The sequence below is a fragment of the Aspergillus alliaceus genome (assembly GCF_009176365.1).
Source record: "Aspergillus alliaceus strain CBS 536.65 unplaced genomic scaffold BDW43scaffold_29, whole genome shotgun sequence".
In the NCBI taxonomy this organism is placed as follows: domain Eukaryota; kingdom Fungi; phylum Ascomycota; class Eurotiomycetes; order Eurotiales; family Aspergillaceae; genus Aspergillus; species Aspergillus alliaceus.
Window position 1 is genome coordinate 183,354 of NW_022474712.1, and position 18,439 is coordinate 201,792.

General features: G+C 48.4%; 4 protein-coding genes across 4 annotated transcripts; all 4 read right to left on the reverse strand.

Moving 5' to 3' along the window:
* Positions 1-172: 172 nt before the first annotated feature.
* BDW43DRAFT_111425 (TMCO4 family protein) lies at positions 173-4,421 on the reverse strand. The gene is made up of 2 exons (XM_032037926.1): positions 2,085-4,421; positions 173-2,020 (listed from the first exon to the last, which is right to left on the reverse strand). Exons 1-2 carry the CDS (start codon positions 4,284-4,286, stop codon positions 692-694), a joined length of 3,531 nt encoding a protein of 1,176 aa, XP_031899090.1. The 5' UTR covers positions 4,287-4,421; the 3' UTR covers positions 173-691.
* Positions 4,422-6,490: 2,069 nt separating this feature from the next.
* On the reverse strand, positions 6,491-9,105 carry BDW43DRAFT_111450 (Zn(II)2Cys6 transcription factor). Its single transcript, XM_032037927.1, has 3 exons — positions 7,962-9,105; positions 7,635-7,912; positions 6,491-7,555 (listed from the first exon to the last, which is right to left on the reverse strand). The coding sequence occupies exons 1-3, from the start codon at positions 9,014-9,016 to the stop codon at positions 6,627-6,629; spliced, it is 2,262 nt and encodes a 753-aa protein (XP_031899091.1). The 5' UTR covers positions 9,017-9,105; the 3' UTR covers positions 6,491-6,626.
* Positions 9,106-10,541: 1,436 nt separating this feature from the next.
* Positions 10,542-13,837, reverse strand: BDW43DRAFT_320208 (uncharacterized protein). Its single transcript, XM_032049043.1, has one exon. It carries the CDS (start codon positions 13,259-13,261, stop codon positions 11,021-11,023), a length of 2,241 nt encoding a protein of 746 aa, XP_031899092.1. The 5' UTR covers positions 13,262-13,837; the 3' UTR covers positions 10,542-11,020.
* Positions 13,838-15,618: 1,781 nt separating this feature from the next.
* Positions 15,619-16,429, reverse strand: BDW43DRAFT_279805 (carboxymuconolactone decarboxylase family protein). Its single transcript, XM_032042355.1, has 2 exons — positions 16,373-16,429; positions 15,619-16,321 (listed from the first exon to the last, which is right to left on the reverse strand). Exon 2 carries the CDS (start codon positions 16,237-16,239, stop codon positions 15,682-15,684), a length of 558 nt encoding a protein of 185 aa, XP_031899093.1. The 5' UTR covers positions 16,240-16,321; positions 16,373-16,429; the 3' UTR covers positions 15,619-15,681.
* Between the last annotated feature and the right edge of the window lie 2,010 nt (positions 16,430-18,439).

Sequence of the window (18,439 nt, forward strand, 5' to 3'; positions counted from 1 at the left end):
AAGAAGAGAAACGCGTGTGGTGACACGCTATCGGCTGCAACTCCGCATTTCCATCAATCGCTAAGAATAAGTCCATTCAAAGCCTCGTTTTTCCAGGTAATCAAATCCTTGGCTGCCCACTCATTGAACGAGCTGACTGTACTCCGTGCCATCATTTATTTCTACTATTATGTAGGTACTTTTTAAGCAAATCATTAATTGGTACTTGACAGAAACGGTAATTTGTACGGGTTAATACAGTAGCTCATGGGTGTTAAGAATAACGGCCCGCAATCCGGACATGAACTGACGAAGCGCTCAACCAAAATAGAAGAAAGACAATGGCTTATGAACCGATTATAATGCTGTATTGTGCCCCGATAGAATGATGTGCAAGAGCAAAAATAAGTATGCACTAGAGGTCGGATCTCAAGTAACAATATGAATCTTGGATCTCCATCAACACAGAGTAAGATCAATAAGGTCGCACCTTCTATGAATATGGAAGAAGAGAAAGGGGGTAGTGGCTAAGGTAGAAGAAGAGAAAAGTAATAAATAAGGAAAGGGGAAAAGATGAAGAAAAAGGGAAAGAAAAGAAAAAAGGCAAGCCAACAGAAGTTATTTGTACTCCAGCGAACATTCGACATCAAAATTCACATAACCAAGCTTGACAAATGCATCTTCGTTCTAGTTTTATAGTCGTGAAAGTTCATCACTCAAAGCTCATCTGAATCTCTCCCTCGTCCCCATACCCTACATCATGATCAGCCCAGGCGTTAGGCTCGAGAGCCAAAGCACCGAGCGCACTGGCACCAATGCCAATACCAACACCAGCCGGCGTCGTCAACGAAGATCGCAGCCCTGGCCGTGTAGGTTGAGCATTGTACGAAGCAGCAACTGTGGGTTCATAGGACGAATGCGAACGCTGAAGAGGTTCATGGTAGGATGTGTCAAAAGTCATTTCTATCTCTTCTTCTTTTTGTGTAGAAGAATGCTGATCAATAGAAGCCTTGGGCCGAGACTGAGATTCAAGCGGCGATTGAGGCACGGGTTTATCAAGCGTGGGGGCCTTCGCAGCATCTTTACTATCTGATGGTGTCGGCGAAGCTGTGGTTGAGCTGGATGGGGAGTTTAAGTCTAACTTCATAGGAGGAAGAGTCGACTCGAGTTGTTTAACTTCAATGCTCTCGGATGCAAGTTCAGCTCTGATCGCATCGATATCGAATAACACATTTCCTGTTCCGTTACTGTCACTCGAATCCCGAGGGATGGCATTATTACGCTCCACGTCGTATGTTTCCCAGCCTTTCTTTTGAGCCAGTTTTCCTCGTTTGAACAAACCGAATCTTTTCTTTTCTGGTTTGGCCTCGGCTTCTCGTCGAGCCTCGTCGATCTCGCGGATAAGTTCTCTCTGTCGCTCTGCATGGTCGTCTGGATCTGGATCCTCGAGCTCTGCAAACTCTTCACTGAGGACCTCCCATCCCACTTCTTTCAAGAGTCGGGGCATGGCTGCTCGGTAATCCATATGGCCATTCACAAGTTTGGTCACATTGAAGTTCTCAAGGCCAGGAATTCCTTCCACTTGCGCGAGACCAGCCACACGCATGATCCCACCGCTTGTTGCACGGAAGAGATAGCCCAAAATCCAGTCATTTGAGGAATACCCATTGACAAAGCGGCCAGATACGACGCTACGGGCCTTCAAATATTCATCTTTATTGGCCACAATAGGTGATCCAAACATATAGACATTCTGCACGAGCCCATGGGCACCCCGATCGGCAAGTTCCCTTAAGCAAGAGAAGATAAGCCGTGACCCGAGAGAGAAGCCCAGGAGCGTGACAGGCCGTTTCCCGAGGTTGCGTTCCATTAAGGAATCCGCCAGAATAAGCCCAGCTGCGTTAGCGCGAGCCAGCGAAACGATCCATGGATTATCAATCAAGTATGAAAGCTTGGTGAGGATAAGTGGCAATTGCAGAGACGCCATTAGAGCCGTTAGTACGGTGCTTCCGAGGATTTGTTGCAGTCCCTGAGTCAAGGCCTATGAGTATAATTAGCAATTGCACAAAACCAGCTGTCTATACTTGAGACACCCTGATACCTACCTCCGTAGCGAGAATATTGATGGTATCTCCCATGCTCCGAAGCATTTCAGGCTCCCACAAAACCGAGTACAGATCTCCCATGATAGGGTCGATTGTACTAAAGGGTAATCGGACGTCATCCACCTTACCAGTCATCCAACCGGACACGGTGACGATCAGGTTGACCCTTTTGTTGTTGTGCAAAGGGCGATACTCAAAAGTCTGGACAGCTCCTGTACGTCTGTTGGAAGCCCTCAACCCAATTGTAGTTCCGGTTAAGGTGCCTCCAGAAGCAATAAGTGCTGTGCCGCCTACTCCTCCCAGGAAAGCACTTGTCCCCGAGATTCCTACAGTGGTAAGCCCAGCGGCAAGACCGGCACCAATAACCGGGGCCAACAATCCTGCAGAGAGACCAATGACTAGGCCTCCACCAACTGTAGCTAAGCCCATAACCATGTATTTTCGTTTCAAAGCCATCTTTCGCCTTTTTTCCATGTGATCCGATTCATCCCAGGTTTCTTTGTCTGCTTCCTCCTGCATTTCTAGAGCATCAACCACGCGCTTCTCGAAACGGGCGATCTGTAACCAGGGCACTTCCATAGATTCACCTATCTTTTCCAACAAGGACCGTGAACGCGCATCATAGGCCGAATCTGCAATGAGGACAAGGAAGAGATCACAAAGCACCGTCCACCGGAGATCAATATCAATTTTCGACGAAGTAGGTAGCTGGGAGGGAGTACGGACTTCGGGGAGGTCTTCACCCTCATGTGTCTCATAAGGTGGAGGTGACGGGGACCTATCAACTTCGGAGGATGGGCTGCTTCGATATTCCTCCTTCGGTCTTGGGGAGGTGGGGGGCGACACGGATTTCTTTGGCGTATCGACCTCCTCAGCCAGAGGATTTTTCACTCGAGCATTCTGCATAAGAGGTCGGACGAGATCCGCAGGTTGGACACCATGCTCAGCCAATTGCTCAATCATGATCTGCTCAGCAGTATCGATATCCATATGAGCATAGATCCGAGCCATCATTGTTTGGCCCCATTTACGCATTGAGTCAACACTTTTTTGCTTCGCCTTGCGTGCACCTTTGGTTGAGGGAATCCTGTCCAGATCTCTAGTCATCTGGAATATGGCTAATCTGGCGACCCCAACGTATGCTATCCTTTGACTTTCAGTCAGTAGATCTTTTGTGGCCTGCAATTGACTGACTGCATCGCGCAACTCTTCTCCTTCTACACCAGCGGAGTTGTGAGCGGCTTCCTTAAAAAGATAGCTTGTATCTTCATCTAGACTGGTCGCCGACTGAGCATCCTCATCATGTTGCACTCTGGTATATCCCTTTCCGGCACCTCCCAAACCCTTGTACACGGCGTCATTATCCTCCGGTTTAGCACCGCGAGCAACTAACCGCCCGTGGTCATCGTAGACATCAAATTCGTCGATAGCGGGCATATCTTGCCACCCACCATCGCTTTCTTTTTCACTCTCATCCTCGGAGTCCTTGGACTCATAGAGCCGCTGATGTGACCATGCCGAAGCTTTCATGCTCGACCGTTTCTTTTGCAGGGCATCCGAGTGCTCAGCAGCAGTGGGGTTCTCTACAGCCGGCTTCTCTGTGTAAGGAGGTGGAGCTTCATCCCCATGACCTGGAAGTGCGCCATTAGCGGTGGGATGCTTGTCCTTGCCCTCAGGTACGCTCGCGCCCTTCTCCTGCGGATGCTCAACAGGGCAAGGCCCCAAAGCTGCCGCTGACGATTGTGTCCCCATCTCTTCGTCTTTAGCCTTCGCAACCGATGTTGTACCTTCCTCCTGGTGTACCCTCGACTCCAATACCTCATTTACGGGCTTTCTCTCTTGATCATTCGCTCGACCACCACGATCCGGGTCTGAGACAACCTCCTCAACATCATGAAACTCTTCACCACCCGAGGATTCGCTCATCGAGCGTACAGGCCTAGCACGTACTCGAATCGGGAGCCCAAACTCATCTACCTCCTCCAGCGTTGGGCCCGTATCCCGCTCAGGGTGTGCTGCAATCGGTTCACTCCCCGAATCGCCCTCGAGGGGATTCACATTTTCCCCCTGTGATTTATGATCCGGAGATACCGTGCTGGACTCCGTGGTCGCGCTGCGGGAACGGTCCGAATTGTGTGAAACAGGTTGGGGACGGTTGACAGCGGGGTCGGGAGAGTGGTTAGCAGTCGCACTCGAGGTCATACTTCATCGGTATTCCTAGACTAGAATAGATCAATAGCCCAGTTCCTTCAATTCGCCCTTTAACCTCCGTGAAAGTTCCCGCATAGACCGCACATATGATCGCCCATCCGCGCGAAAGCAAAGCCACCAGTGTCCGGGATTGTAGTGTACTCGCACTCTCCGAGCACGGATCGTAGCGAGCTCAGGCCGTAAGGAGAGCTCAGTCGTACTGTAGACCGTCCTGACAATCAGCTAGAGGAGGGCAAAGTGGCTATATACCCTGGCATGGGATTCAGGGGAAATGTTTCTCTCGGACCGACAGGCAACAGGAAAGTGGTGGCGGGATTTTTGGTGGAGAGGAAGAAATCAATGGGGTTTTGTGGGAGGTATGGAGGATCTTTCGTTCTTGTTTATTGTCGATATGCACGATTTTGGGACTTGGCTGGGTAGCAAGCCTCTCTGCGACCGGGATCGTGCAATTCGGGAGTACCGAAAGCGGCAATGAATGGTGGTTGCGGAAGACATGAGTCTCTTGTCACGTCAGTCTACCTTAGTAGCTTACTTTAGTGTAGTTTCCCACAAATGGCATAGAATTAGTAGTTATCCTCAACAAATTGTCCAGTATAGAAGCATACGAGAATGAATCACAGAGTAAGGAAATTAAATATACTTTGATCTACGATCTATAATAAATATTTATAATTCTGAATTAGGTTACATCCGACGATATCAACAAGTCCTTAAGTCTCGTGGGCATAGCAATACAGCCTGATACACTTTTTGATACACTGTGATTATATAATCCAGGGTCTTGTGAGACAGGTTTTAGATACTTTTTCATATGGAGCATATTCGAACTTCATGCAACCCCTAGGCAACTATACTCCTACAACGCTCTGTACTTGCAGCGATACTTTACGTACTCTTGTAGAAGTGTTCGGATTAGAGGCCGATGACCAAAATCCCGACCCCACTACAACCACATTTACACCATATTCCAAAACAATATTCTGAAAAGTTTTCCAACAAGAGGCGCGAAGTATAGCTCTCAATACCCCCAGAGGAAAGGAATAAAACAATAATATATAAGAGAAATATAACAACGTAGCCTCATTCCAGCAATATCACAACTCCAATCAATCACACACTGTACCCCATCTCATCTAGTGAATGCCAGAAGGTCCCGTCATTTCCTCAGCCCTAAACAAAAACAATCATATATCAGCAGCCATCCTCTCATTATAGTAATTAACATAGCCCTAGAACCCCGGAGAGAATCACTCACATGCTAGACGAATGGCCTCCCTCCGCCGACGACTTCACCGTGCCATTTTTATCTAGATCCTGTCGAGGGTTCCGACTCTGGTCGGCCTGCACGCCGGCTCTGAATGTGGATCCGAAAGGTCTTCTCTAGCGTTGTTCACTCTCGATTTGGCCTGTTATAGTAGAGTTTCTGTTCACCAGGATCCACCAGGTCAGTTCTTGCTCAAGAGTCCTATTTGGGTTGTGATTCGAGGACTTACTGGTCGAGGGCTCTTTGCGGGAGAGGTCTGTGAAATCAGACATAATGGATGGGTGTTTAATTGTAGAAGACTTGTGGCTCTTTCATTACTTCTATCGCTTCTACCTATGCAAATCATGGGGATTTCTATATGGCCGTCAAGTGTTAGGGTTCGGCTTTACGACATTATACGTCATAGGTCTCCCGTTATTGGAAACTCGATATGTCTTGATATAATGGACAATATAATCGTATTTATGAGTATTTTTTATTTATTTTTGTTCCTGAGATAAGCCTATGTTGTGATATTTGAAGTTTGTACACTGTAGTCATGAGTTAGGGTTACAATTTAAGACGACTGCCTTGCCTTGACCACAACTGTAAGATCAGTGTACGTAAGACATTCAGTATAGTTCTACGACAACCAAGATCTACAGCACTTCATGTAGTATTTATCCATTTAGGCTATATTGACCTTCTGGAAACATTCCCAAAGTGGATAAATCTCCACGATCGTCGGAACTTCCGTGTCGACCGAGACTCCGAGAAGGGAATGTCCAAATACGCCGCAAATACGCGCCGCTACTAAATCGTCGGGGGGCGTTCCTCCGAGGTTTCTCCCACAGCTTCCAACTTCATTTTCAACTTCCCCCCTCCACGCATCCTTATGTCCTTTGAGAGTTCTGTCTAATTATGATATAGCCAGCTCTCAACTGCGCTTGTCATATTATTCTGAATGACTAAGTCGACTTTATACTGGTAGAGGCGACTATGAACAAGATTGCGACCAACGGCGCCTTCCGAAAGCAATGTACACCAAAACAACTCCATCAAAACATCTCATCGCATATTGAACCACATTACATTCCAGGCAATGGGGGTACCCCGCAGATGCTCCCATCGGGAAGCCAGCCATCAAGCTCCATTCCTGTCCTAGGGGGAACGGGAAGCTGGTTTGGCTGCATGGTTTCCAGAGGAACACTGTGCGAAATTTCATATGAATACTGAGAAGGTAGCATAGGCGGGCGGTAGCCGGCATATTGATTCATGTGGAGATAAGCTTGTTGGTTCGACTGATCTGACTGCCAGATCGTATTCGTGGCCGCTGATACCCCATAACTTCCACCTATAGGGTGTAAAGCTGTGATCTGTGGTACATCAGTACCCATTGCAAGCGCTCCTGTGGGCTGCGATGAATCGGCCGAACTGTATTGTGTGTTCTGGATGGGAACCTGATCGGGGGATGGCTGTGGGCTTGTATTCGTTGGTGGAACGCGGCCTGCTTCAGTCTGCATCTGCCGTTGTTGGAACCGGTCGTACCAGTTTCGAGCCTTCACACCGACAACATACAGCCACCGGCTTGGAACCTTATACTTCATATTTCCGCTTGCCTCTGTGAGCCTCTTCGTCATTGCCTCCAGGTACATGTCAACATTGATGGTCTGAGGGTTCACGAATTCTCCCAACGCCCCGGACTGGACCGAGAAGTAGATCTTCAGGAGCGACATGACTGCTACGCCGACTCGCATGTAAATCAGGTTGGGCATTTTTCGCATCAGATCTGTGTCGCAACTAAGGAAGAAGTCGAGCATCTCTTGAGCTGCATTCATCCATTTGATCGTGAGGTCTACGCGAACAGCGCTCAAAGGGGAACATGACTGCTTGTCATTCTCCGGTGCTGGGAGTGTATAATATTGTTGCTGAATTGCGTCAGGATCTCGATAACCTTCACCGATACCGAGTTCGTATATCGCGAGGTTGGTAAAATGGTACTCGAGGGTCATGGGTACTAACAAAAGAGAAGAGAGGGAAAAAATCAGCATTTTTCCGTTATACGTACGATCTCTATATATACCGGGTACTCTTACCAGTGAGCATATCCGCGGGAACTTTCTTCTTCCAGGCCTGCATTTGGGTGTCAAACCACCTTAACACAACTTGGACCCGCGACTCTGTCAACGGGGTAGTTGAACTGGTGTCATCAAGACCGAAGGAAACCATAGCTTGGTCAACGATCTTCTGTAATTCGAACCAAGTGGCCATATGTCTGTCTATCATATTTGGTGAGCGCCCCAAATGCTTCACACACTCGTTCATCCAGTCATTGAAGAGAAGCAAGTTGGGACGGCGCGTTTTCATGGCGACACTGTGTCATGTCAGCGACTACCCTATATGCACGTGCACATCGTTCTTACTTGGAAGCTAAATGATAACAGCCCAAAATCGCTCTAGCTTGTTCCGCCATGTCTTCATCGTACGAACTACGTTTGTTCGCTTTGCGGCTTGCGCTATTCGGTACCTTACGTTTGGTGGCCAATCCAATTTCCAAGGCCATTGTGGCCGCAATATGGGTGTACTGATAATTCTGCAGTTTCAAGGGTGACTCTGGTGGATAGTAGAAGACGATCATCAGGAGCAGCGTCTGAACCAATTCGAACGACTTATCACCATTGATGAAGAACCGTTCGGCGTAGAGTCGAACTAATTCGCGGTTCAGGATGACGGCCAAGCCATCGTCTATAGCTATAGCAGCAGCGGCAATCACGGAAAGAAAAAGTGTGGGCTTCGAGCGACGCAGTTGTGAGGCCGTGGTATCCGGAGGGAGCAGGACCATCGGGGCAAAAGCGGTTAATTCTGTGATATAAAACGCCACTAACTCATTGGCAAACTCCAGCGAGATCAACCCCCGGTCGATGATGTCGCCGCCGCCCGAGGGTGGTTCCAGAGAGTAGCCCGGCGGGATCGGCGTGGCAGACACGAATGCGCCAGAGCCGCTGTTCAGGGTATTTGGGTATGAAGAACACGCCGCAGCGCTGGGAGAGAGGTCCATGTGTCTGATCGACCCCGACGTACTGCTCGGGGCATCGGGCACGGTGGATAAATTTTCTTGGGGTTCAGCTCCAAATTCAAGTTCTCCAGAATCATCAAATTCACTTCCAGAGCTATCCAGGCTACTTTCTTCGTCGATGCGGAAACGGTCCTTGAGCAGAGAGCGCATCTGTCGCATCTCCCTCTCTAACTGAGCGACCCGCGAATCCGTTCGCTTGCGTGGTCGTCTTCGCTGGGGGGCCACGAACACGCAAGGTCTCTTAGCCTTTGCACATCGCTGGCATTGATTGGGAAGATTGGGGTCAGGAAGGCAGCGAACCTTCAGACCTCGACAAGATTCACACGACCGGTTTAATTGCTGGGTGGGGGCCGAATGTTGGAGTATCCCCGACTCACCAGGAGTTGAGGGAGGAGCCGACATGGTTTGCCGGCTAGCGTAAAAAAGGAACCCTTAAATGTTATTCACGGAAGCGCAGCGAAAGAACTGAAAAGGTCGGCGACGATAACTGACAGAAACCGCTCAAGCTGCAAACGTTATAAAACCCCATTTCTTCAGTATGCCGGGCGACAATGCATGACGTTGGAGAAGTAAATCAGGGTTATTGGAGAAACGGTGATACCGGCGTTCTGTCCGTCACAGTCAAGGCCACGCGATGGAGCAGTAGCTCCATATAACGGAGTAGGAGCTGTATTTCCGAACCACAAAAGGGGGAATCCGAGTAAGCTGCAGAATCACTTAATTCAACACGTTTTATTCCCGCCCGCTTGGTGTGCATACATGCAACCCGGAAGACTTCCAATTGGGGGTTTCCGCTGGTGCACTGGAGGGCTAGTCACACTGCTGCAGAAGAAGTCGTAACCCATAATGGAGAAGGATCAGTGTTGACATGGATTTGCACGCGAAGAGGGTGGGACTCGAACAAGCCCCAATCATGTGATGCTCTAGCCACAAGGTGGGATCACAATCATTTGTTAAAGTTTCGCCGGGTCACGGCACCAGAGAGAAAAAAGAAAAAATAACGGTTATTTCCAAGGGGGAATAATGTACAAAGAACTGATACACAGCAATTGCTTCTTTTTTTGTCATGGAAACCGTCGGACTGGACGGTTCCTCTGCTTGACGATAGGCCGACTCCACAAAGGTCATTAAATTAATAAGAGCACGGAATAATGAGGGGGGGGAAGAGATTAGTTACTAGTACGGTAGTCCCTTAAACTCGGGAAGGTCCAAGAAAGTGGAAAATCCGATACCTAAAAATTCTCAAGAGGTGCTGATCACTGATCCGTGATCGAGAACCAAAACCTAGCCAATAAGGGGGTCGCCATCCCCGCAACGCTAATCTCTCCTCCCAATAGTATGCGCCGCTCGTACCACTGACAGCCTTGTATATTGTTTGCCGCTTTAGGTAATTTTTAAGATCCTCCACTTTGGCGGCTGCTGACCACGATGAATCCCAGAGCTTGTCGCGACACTGATTGGGGCCGTACCGCAGGTCAGTAATGAAGATCAGCCCCGTCGTACGGGATGGTTGGGGGTAAATCCCCGTTGAAGTGACATTGATAAAAATAAGACCTGCAAAACGACTCTTCTACTAGTAAAGAGCTACTAAAGAGACCATCTATTCCTCCTACCTTATCCAGATTGGGAAGGTCCCTACCTCCTATGATTGCCCTCTCTTAGTTTAGTTTATTAGTAGTCTCGTATACTGGGCAGGCAGATTTCGTCGGGTAACACGGTCCGTCTCGCAGTGCTCGCTAGTACGTCGTTTGTTTTTCTACTAGTACTACTATGCCTTTACGGTATGGACACGTGGACTGCCTGTACTTATGGGTGCTTGCTGGCCAATCTAGTCCCACATGGATCCCACGCATTCGGTAGCCCAACGGTTCAATCTAATCTCCTGTGCTTATCTTAGGGCTGGCCGTTAGTCCTTACTACTCTCAAGAGAACCTCTTAGTCACAGGGAGGAGATAGCATGACAACTTTTTGATATTTCCAAATAGCGAAGTCTCCACACTGACATGAAACATCTGTTAGCTATTGATCCATTGGATCCCAAGGCTTTCCCTCCAAACACCTAAACGTACAGGTACCTATCACCCATCATTCGGCTAGTGCTGTCTACAGCGGACAACGAGCCACGAAATGCCAAAAAAAATTATACAAAAATGGAACCCAAAAAACCTCAGCGCCGATTGCTGGCATAACACGCTAACCACAAAGACAATGCAAACCGCGAGACAAAAGTAAGAATTAACGCACGGTTGCTCACAAAGTGAGATCTTAAAATCGTAGGGTGGTAATACATATTGACATAAATGCAAAGTATACATTGCCCGATTCTCTCCACCCAGATGAAAGAAAAGACATCCAAACATGTACAGAAGGAGAAAGGAAACAAATCACAATATAAAGACATCAGCTTCACGCAGGCCGCGTGTGGCCTGGTGGAGGCAGTCCGGCAGCCGCCGCCCCATAGGGGAAATAAATTTCGGGGTATGGGGTGTGGTAGGGCTGGGGCGACGGCTGCTGGAGCCCATGGGTCCCAGGGGGCCCCGGAGGGAAGGGCGCTACAGCCCGGGGGTCAATGGGGCCGTATGCACCTATTGACCCCCGGACTGCGGGCATGGGTGCAAGTTGGGGGTGTGGTCCCGGAGGACCGGGCGCCAGCGAGGCTGGCGCAGGCAGTGCTGGTGCTGGAGCAATGCCTGCATCGGTCCTCGCGGAGCCCCCAAAGACCGGGCTGTCCGATCTTTTCTTCTTGCCGACGGTCTTTGGGGGCTCAACTGCCTTTCGAGCAGCCTCGGCCGCCCGATCGGCCTCGATTTGGGCTTTGGACCGTTTCGGGTTACGGGTCCGGCCCTCCCGATTGAACCGAGCCCAGTGATTGAGCATGGCCTCCGTCCGCTTTGGATTCTTGGAGTTGGCGATCTTTTCCCGGCGGGCCTTCTCAGCTGGGTCCAACAACTCATCCCGGGCAACTCCCGCTGAAGTGCTGGCGGGAGTCGCAGTTGCTGGGCCCCCACTGGGCGCCGGTTCAATTGGCGCCAGCTGAGTCGTTGCAGGACGCGACTGCAACGGCCCAGCTGGCGCTGCGGTCTCGCGGCCATGGCCTCGACCAGTTGGCCGAGCCACGGCCACTGGCGCTACGGGCTGCGGAGCCTCAGACGCCGCACGAGACATTCCGCGTGCAGCTCCCCGCCCACGACCTCGGCCACGGCCACGAGTGGAGGCTCGTGTTGGGGCTGGAGACCCCGTGTATTGTGTGTCCGTCTCCCCAGCACGACGGGGGCGAGTGCGTCGCTTGACTGGCGCCTCTTCCTCCCCGGGCGTCGGCGTCCCAGCGAGCGGTTCGTCGGTCTCGTTGGCCTTGTTGGCAGCTTCTAACTCTGCGGCCTTGCGCTTGCGGGTTGCCTTGCCGACGAACTCCTCACGTGGAGGGTTCTGAAACCTTGGAACATGCTCCACGCCAAACTTCATGATAATTGGCCAGCCGTCAGGGTTAGGATTGTTCGGGCCCGCTTTGGCGGTCATTTTTCTGAACTGAGCGGGCGTAGGCTTGAAACCCCCCTGAACGAAGGGGTTCTGGTTGCGAACTTTGTCTTCTTTTGTTTCATGTTTGTAGCCGTAGAGCATCGCCTCCTTCTTATCTTCAAACACTTCAGGTCTTTCGAGCTTTCGCGGGTCGCTAGTTGGCTTTACGTTCTGCCTGGTTGCATGTTTGCAGAGCTTTTCGATGGCTAAGTGCTCATCCTGCCATACCTTCAGAACATTGGCCACGTTTTCGGTTATAGCGTAAAGTTCATCACTGGAGCGCAGTTCAGGGTCACGAAGTTGGACCAAGAAATCCTCAAGAGGCGATATTTCGAGAAATTCGCCTCTGGAGACCTTAGCTGTTTTGTATGGTTCTGGTCGTACGAACGATTCAAATGCATCGCGCTTCTTGCTACGCTTTGGGTCATTGAAGACTTTCGTCCATGTTGCGTTGAGGTTGTCCGATATCTCCTCAAAGCCTCCGGAGAATTTGTCAATATCATTAAGATTCCAGAGGTTGTGAATACGTTTTTCTAAGGACACCGAGTCTTCTTGTCGGGAAAATTCGTGGAGTTGATTGAAAAGAGCAAGGTCGGACTCTCCTTCGTTACCCTCTCCATCAGCTTCAACTTCAGGTCCATCGACGTCGTTTTGATCATTTTCGTTATCGTCGTAAGTTTCTATAGCTTCCGCGCCTTCCAACACGCCATCGTCAGGGATTTCCATTAGGCTATCTTCCTCAGCCTCAAGAGCATCATCTGCTTCTGTCGCTGGAGCTGTAAGTGCGGTGTCATCTTCTAACTGTTCATCGAGACCATATGACTGTTCTTTCTCTTCATCGGCAGCGCCGTCATACATAGAAAACTTGGCAATGTGCGGATGCATAGTAGCAATGTGTTCTTCAAGTGCCTCATTTTGAGAAATTAGATCGTCATTAGTAGACTCGAAAGATTTCCCACACCATGCGCACTTGGCTCTAGGAGTAGTCATGGGTGAAGGGGATGGCGAATGAGTAGATGTAGAACGAGCATGGATTGGCTCGGAGAATTGTCGGCGCAGCTGCGAGTCGTGGCTGGCCATATCCGAAGTATGGCTGTCCATGTCAATGTCGCTGTGAGCGACAGGAGCCATGGCAGGAAGTAGGTGGAGTTAAAACTTGTTTCAAAAGCAAAAACTGGGAAAAGGAGAAGTAACTCAGTAATAGCGATAAGAGATAAATGTAGATTCCGCACGCTCTGAGACCCAAGGATGGCACCTAGATACCGTGTTAGACTTGGGGTTGAAAAGTTCGCTTCCGGTGCCAAGACATTAGTAGTAAGTGTACTCCGTAACGCAATCTTGAACGACAGGTGCGATAGTGGAAAAGGGAGAGGACGCAACGAGTAGTAGGGCAAAAACACAGATGAGACGCTAGAAAAGTGTTCTAGTCACTGTATATAACAATGGTAAAAGAAAGAAGAAAAAGAGATTCTTGGGAAAGGTTGAAGCGGATAATCCTGGTGGCACTACGCAGAAGAGTGGTGCCGGCCAGGCAGGCGAGATGTAGCATACCTATTAAGTCGAAGAAGTGAAGAACCAGTCCGTCGAAATAAAACTCGTGGCGGTAAGATTTGTCGAGATTGCGTGGGATGACAAGTTGACGAAAAAGTTGTTTGGGTCTACAAATGCTGGCAAACCGTGGGTTAGTCGCGAACGGCTGCCAGGGATAGTAGTCAATTGAAGTCGTAGTTTGCGCTCTTGAAAGGGAAAAGTCGAACGCCGAGCCGGTAAGCAGAGAAACTATGTCCCAACCAAGATCAAGACAGAACCAAAGAAAATAAATGAAGTAGTGATGTTAATGGGGGAAAAGAAGATCGGCGTAGTGTAGTAATTTTAGATGTTCGCAATGTAGAACTTTGTCGCGGTAAGGAATTCGGGCGGGTATGCAGAAAAAGAAAAAGAGGGAGAAAAAAAAAGACGTATGCTCTTGAACCACGGGTGAAACCGAAACAACTAGATGCTCTGCCGGCAGGACAGAACACAATAACAGATCTGATAGAAGAGAGATTGGGGATCTTTAGAAAAATCCTACTCCGCTTGGAACGTTTAGCATCAAGTCGTAAAGACGGTAAAATCCTGAACGGGTAAGCAAGTTTTGCTTCCAATCAACGTTCTTGGGAGGAAAAGAGAGATGGGCACAGTAGAGCAGAAAGGGTCATCGGTCTGTGATGAAGAGATTGACGTAGTAAACAGTGGATAGGGAGGTCTGTAGTAGAGATTCCGTTGTAGAAGGAAGTTGGGCAGATCAAGATGGAGTAGTTGTTGTCATGTAGTGTAGTAGAAAGAAGTATGAAAGTCTGACGAAGGTTCGTAGGAGAAGGGAAGAAGGAAGATGGGAAAAGACAGGGAGAATCTGACAAGAAGGGGATCTAGAAGAAACACAGAGAACAACAATGGGAATAGAATACAGGATTCGAAGAGGAGAAGAGGAGGAAATGTTGTGTTGTGTTGTAGTGAACGATGGCAGATGAAAAAAAAATGACAGGACTCTCTCTCTCTCTACTAAGTAACAGCCCGGCAGCAACAAACTGTATACAATTAGGAGGTAAGGTCGTGAATTTACTATTGGTACAGTACGGTATTCGTGGTACGCGGATTAATTACCTGCCTAACCTTACCTGGTCGAAATATCGACGGGTGTGGTTAAGTCTGGAGGGCTTCATTTTACTCCAGTACGGTAGTGCCATATTTTTTACCTTATTTTACCTGCCCGGACCCACTAGACGAGCAAATCGATTCTGATGGACCTCCCGGAAAAAAGTCGCCTCCGAACAGATCTTCCGTCTAGCCGCAGTACATAGTACCCTTCGACCAATCTGAGCCACGGTAGTTGTTCTTATTACCTGACTGTATGTATGTAAGTGGACAGTTGATCTTGCCCATCCCATTTCCAATCTCTGAAAAGGACCCGTACTTAATGTAGTACTATCTTGAGTGAATACCAACCACATAATGATTTTTATTTGCTTTGATATCTTCCACTTGGTTCTATCAGTCTAAACAAAGAATAAAGAATCATATTATTGGAGGCTATCAATAGCTCTCTACCAATGGATGTTTCAAAGACGCCGCCAATTATCTGCCCTGCAATTTTCCCAATGGATGGACGGGAGGATGTAATTTTATCCTGTTCCGTAATTTATGATACTAATCCTGACATCATGTCTGCATTCAGTAATCACAAAGGTACCGTGGACGGTACTGCCAGCTACTTAGGTACATATGTACTACTAGTAAGGAGGGGGAGCCAGCTACCTTAATACTCCTTGATACAAAAGTTCTTAAACCCAACTCGACTCAACGACAATAAGGGGAGTGTCCAGTCAGTTTTTAGCAGATACCTACATTAAGTTGTGTCTCTTACTAGAAAATAAGAAATTGAAAATTAGATCAATGTAAAACAATAATGGACAAGAAACGGGAATTAAACCACCGGAATATGTACGTACCATACATAGTATAGTTCCATTGTTATCATGTTTATATACACACAAGCCACCTTACACTTCTTATTATTCGTTCTTTTCCCCAACATCCAATGCAACCAGAAACCTACTAACACAATTGTAAGCTGCTGCAGTGGCAGTTATTTCCACAGCCTCTCGATCATTGAAAAGCCCCTTTATTTCTTGAAATACTTCCTCGGGTACCCTAACTGTCCTTGTCATGGCATCGGTGTACTTTAGCACGGCTGCCTCCTTGGGGCTAATCACTTTGTCCTGCACTTTTTGAGGGAGATCAACTTCGGCATCGCGAACAACATCCATCGTCTCCGCGCTACATCCACCTTCCTTTAGCAGAGGCGAATGTGAATCCCATTCAAACCAGGCTCCGTTAAGCACAGCAATACGGCAGATGATCAGTTCACGGATAACTTGCGAGAGGCTTGTACGGGTTCGGATAGCCCCAATGAACGAATTCCATCCATCAGCAACTGGGAATGAATGCAGAAGCGCGAGATCGAGCGGTATTAATCCCTTTTCGCCGCGTCGGGTTTGCACCCGAGTGAGGATATCTGCCTCCTCGGGGGTACTGGTGGGGGGCGGGTTGGGGACATATGGGAGGCGCATATTGATCAGCTTCGCTAGGAGCTTTAATGTTTATATTGCTAGAGATCGGGAGAAAAGGGTAGACAGCGATTGTCTTGTTTAGCTATTGAGAAGTAAGTCATGGGTCAATTAGCCTGGGAAGGGGTATACTAACTCTTTTACTCGAATAAGTGTTGTTATTAGTCAGAACAAATCCTAAAGCTTGTTCAAGGGAGGATTTGATTCATATAATCCGCAGTGGGAATTTGCCGCTATTTACGCCAAGTCACTCTATCGTCATGTCCAACCCCTCGGGTCGCGGAAATATGCGCACCGGGTGAAGGCCGAAGCCGCGGGTAGAGCTATAAATTGAATGTCTCCCCGCAGGCAAATTCCCTCGGTCATCGGGATCAGTCCATATGTAGAAAACATGGTAACACCCGTTATGGCACCCAACAACCGGTATAGAAGTTTTTCTAGATACAGGAAAACAAGACTTTTGGGGCTGAAGATTCCTTTGTGTCCTGAAGCCCCCATATGGCTATTTGGAATTTAGGGGAATTGTATCAAAAGCTCTCCAAGGAAGCCAATTACTGGAAACACAATCAGTACTTGGTTTCTACAAGCAAATCCAGTTACTTGATCTACCAACCCAGATATTCAAGCATATCTAGCTAAGAATTCTATCTTAATTTTCATAGGTTGGTGCTGTTCAGCGAAATATTAGAGTCTCTCTGGGGGTTATGGTTTTAAACGGTGTCGAGTTGATATAGACTAATAAACTGTCTACCGTCAGTGATCGAGATATCCACGGATCAGATATATAATATCTCAGGCGCCCGTGGCTTACCATGTTTCTGCTGTTTCTTTCCCTTTATCTATCTTGGTTACTGTTACGTCTATTGGCTTTTGAGGCTCTATTCGTCATACAGTGGCATACTATATCTACAATCAAGGGCGTTCCAGTACTATACGTAGTCTTGAGGTCTTCATTATTTTAGAAGAGTCTACGAATTTGCCATTGTATATGTGATAAACCATTATATTTTCTTCCTCATGGCCCTTAAAACTCGACGGGATTGCTGCAACAAATACCCTGATCATGAGTGCTTTACTATATTCACATAACCACCCCGGAGGGATGGCTCATAAGCGGTAGCACTAGTACTAGTAGAAGCCTATAACTAACAGCCAATAATATGGTTAATATCACAGCTTTCTCCCTGGTATGCCATGCACATTTACAGTATTCAGGTCGTGTGAGAGCGATTCTATAACTTGTCACAACCCGTATTGGCTACCTAGTAGTAGTACTCAGTCACGATGCCATCATGTAGTGTAATTATCATCATGAGTTCATTAATTCCAAGCCTTCTGAGATAGTCGCAAAATAATCATCGGGATACTACTAGTATTCCAATACTATGATATGCATGAGTCTACTAAACTTATTTACAGTGGACGCTAACGCTTCTTGGCACAGGTCATCAGGTCTCCACCACCCCAAAACACCGAATTCCCTGAGCATAAACCAGACAACTCCATACATATAATCTCCGCTCTTTGGCTCTCGATTGACAACAAATCATCACCCGTGCTAAACAAATAGTGGTGACACAATGCCCCCCAAATCCACAAAACCTACCAGTGATGAGCTTCTTGCTCAATTCGACGACCTAGGGGTCGACTCTAGCGCAGACCAGCCACCACCCAAGTCAACAACCACAGCTACCACGGCGCAGTCCGAAGACGACATCCTTGCCGAACTCGATAATTTAGCTTCCCAGCGTCCAAGTAGTGGGCCTGGTACCCCACGCCTGTCGACAAACGAGCCCCGGCCGTCTATCAAATCCCCTAAACCTGCTGCAGCTGCGGCAGCTACACCCTCAACTGGTCGTTCTAGTGAAGAGAAACCCGCGCCCCGTAAGTCCACGGAGAGTGGTCGGGTTTCATTCGCAGGCAACAGAGATGCGGATGTGCAGCCAGCCAAGACCGAAAAGCCAGCAGCTCAAGAGTCGGCTTCTGGCGGTGGTGGATGGTGGGGAGGCATTTTCGCGACGGCTAGTGCGACCGCCAGTGCTGCAATGAAGCAGGCGGGAGCGGCTGTGAAAGAAATCCAACAAAATGAAGAGGCCCAGAAATGGGCTCAGCAAGTGAAAGGAAATGTCGGCGCCCTGAAGGACTTCGGTATTTGTTGTCTACGTACGATTTACCAATTACTACATAGCTAACGAATGTTTAT

Excerpts from the sequence above, each read along its gene's own strand:
- BDW43DRAFT_111425 (XM_032037926.1), bottom strand. The coding sequence starts at position 4,286 with ATGACCTCGAGTGCGACTGCTAACCACTCTCCCGACCCCGCTGTCAAC. Across the intron at positions 2,021-2,084 it reads TCAATATTCTCGCTACGGAG|GCCTTGACTCAGGGACTGCA; the intron begins GTAGGTATCAGG and ends TTATACTCATAG.
- BDW43DRAFT_320208 (XM_032049043.1), bottom strand. The coding sequence starts at position 13,261 with ATGGCTCCTGTCGCTCACAGCGACATTGACATGGACAGCCATACTTCG.
- BDW43DRAFT_111450 (XM_032037927.1), bottom strand. The coding sequence starts at position 9,016 with ATGTCGGCTCCTCCCTCAACTCCTGGTGAGTCGGGGATACTCCAACAT. Across the intron at positions 7,913-7,961 it reads TGTTATCATTTAGCTTCCAA|TGTCGCCATGAAAACGCGCC; the intron begins GTAAGAACGATG and ends GACATGACACAG. Across the intron at positions 7,556-7,634 it reads TCCCGCGGATATGCTCACTG|TACCCATGACCCTCGAGTAC; the intron begins GTAAGAGTACCC and ends CTCTTTTGTTAG.
- BDW43DRAFT_279805 (XM_032042355.1), bottom strand. The coding sequence starts at position 16,239 with ATGCGCCTCCCATATGTCCCCAACCCGCCCCCCACCAGTACCCCCGAG.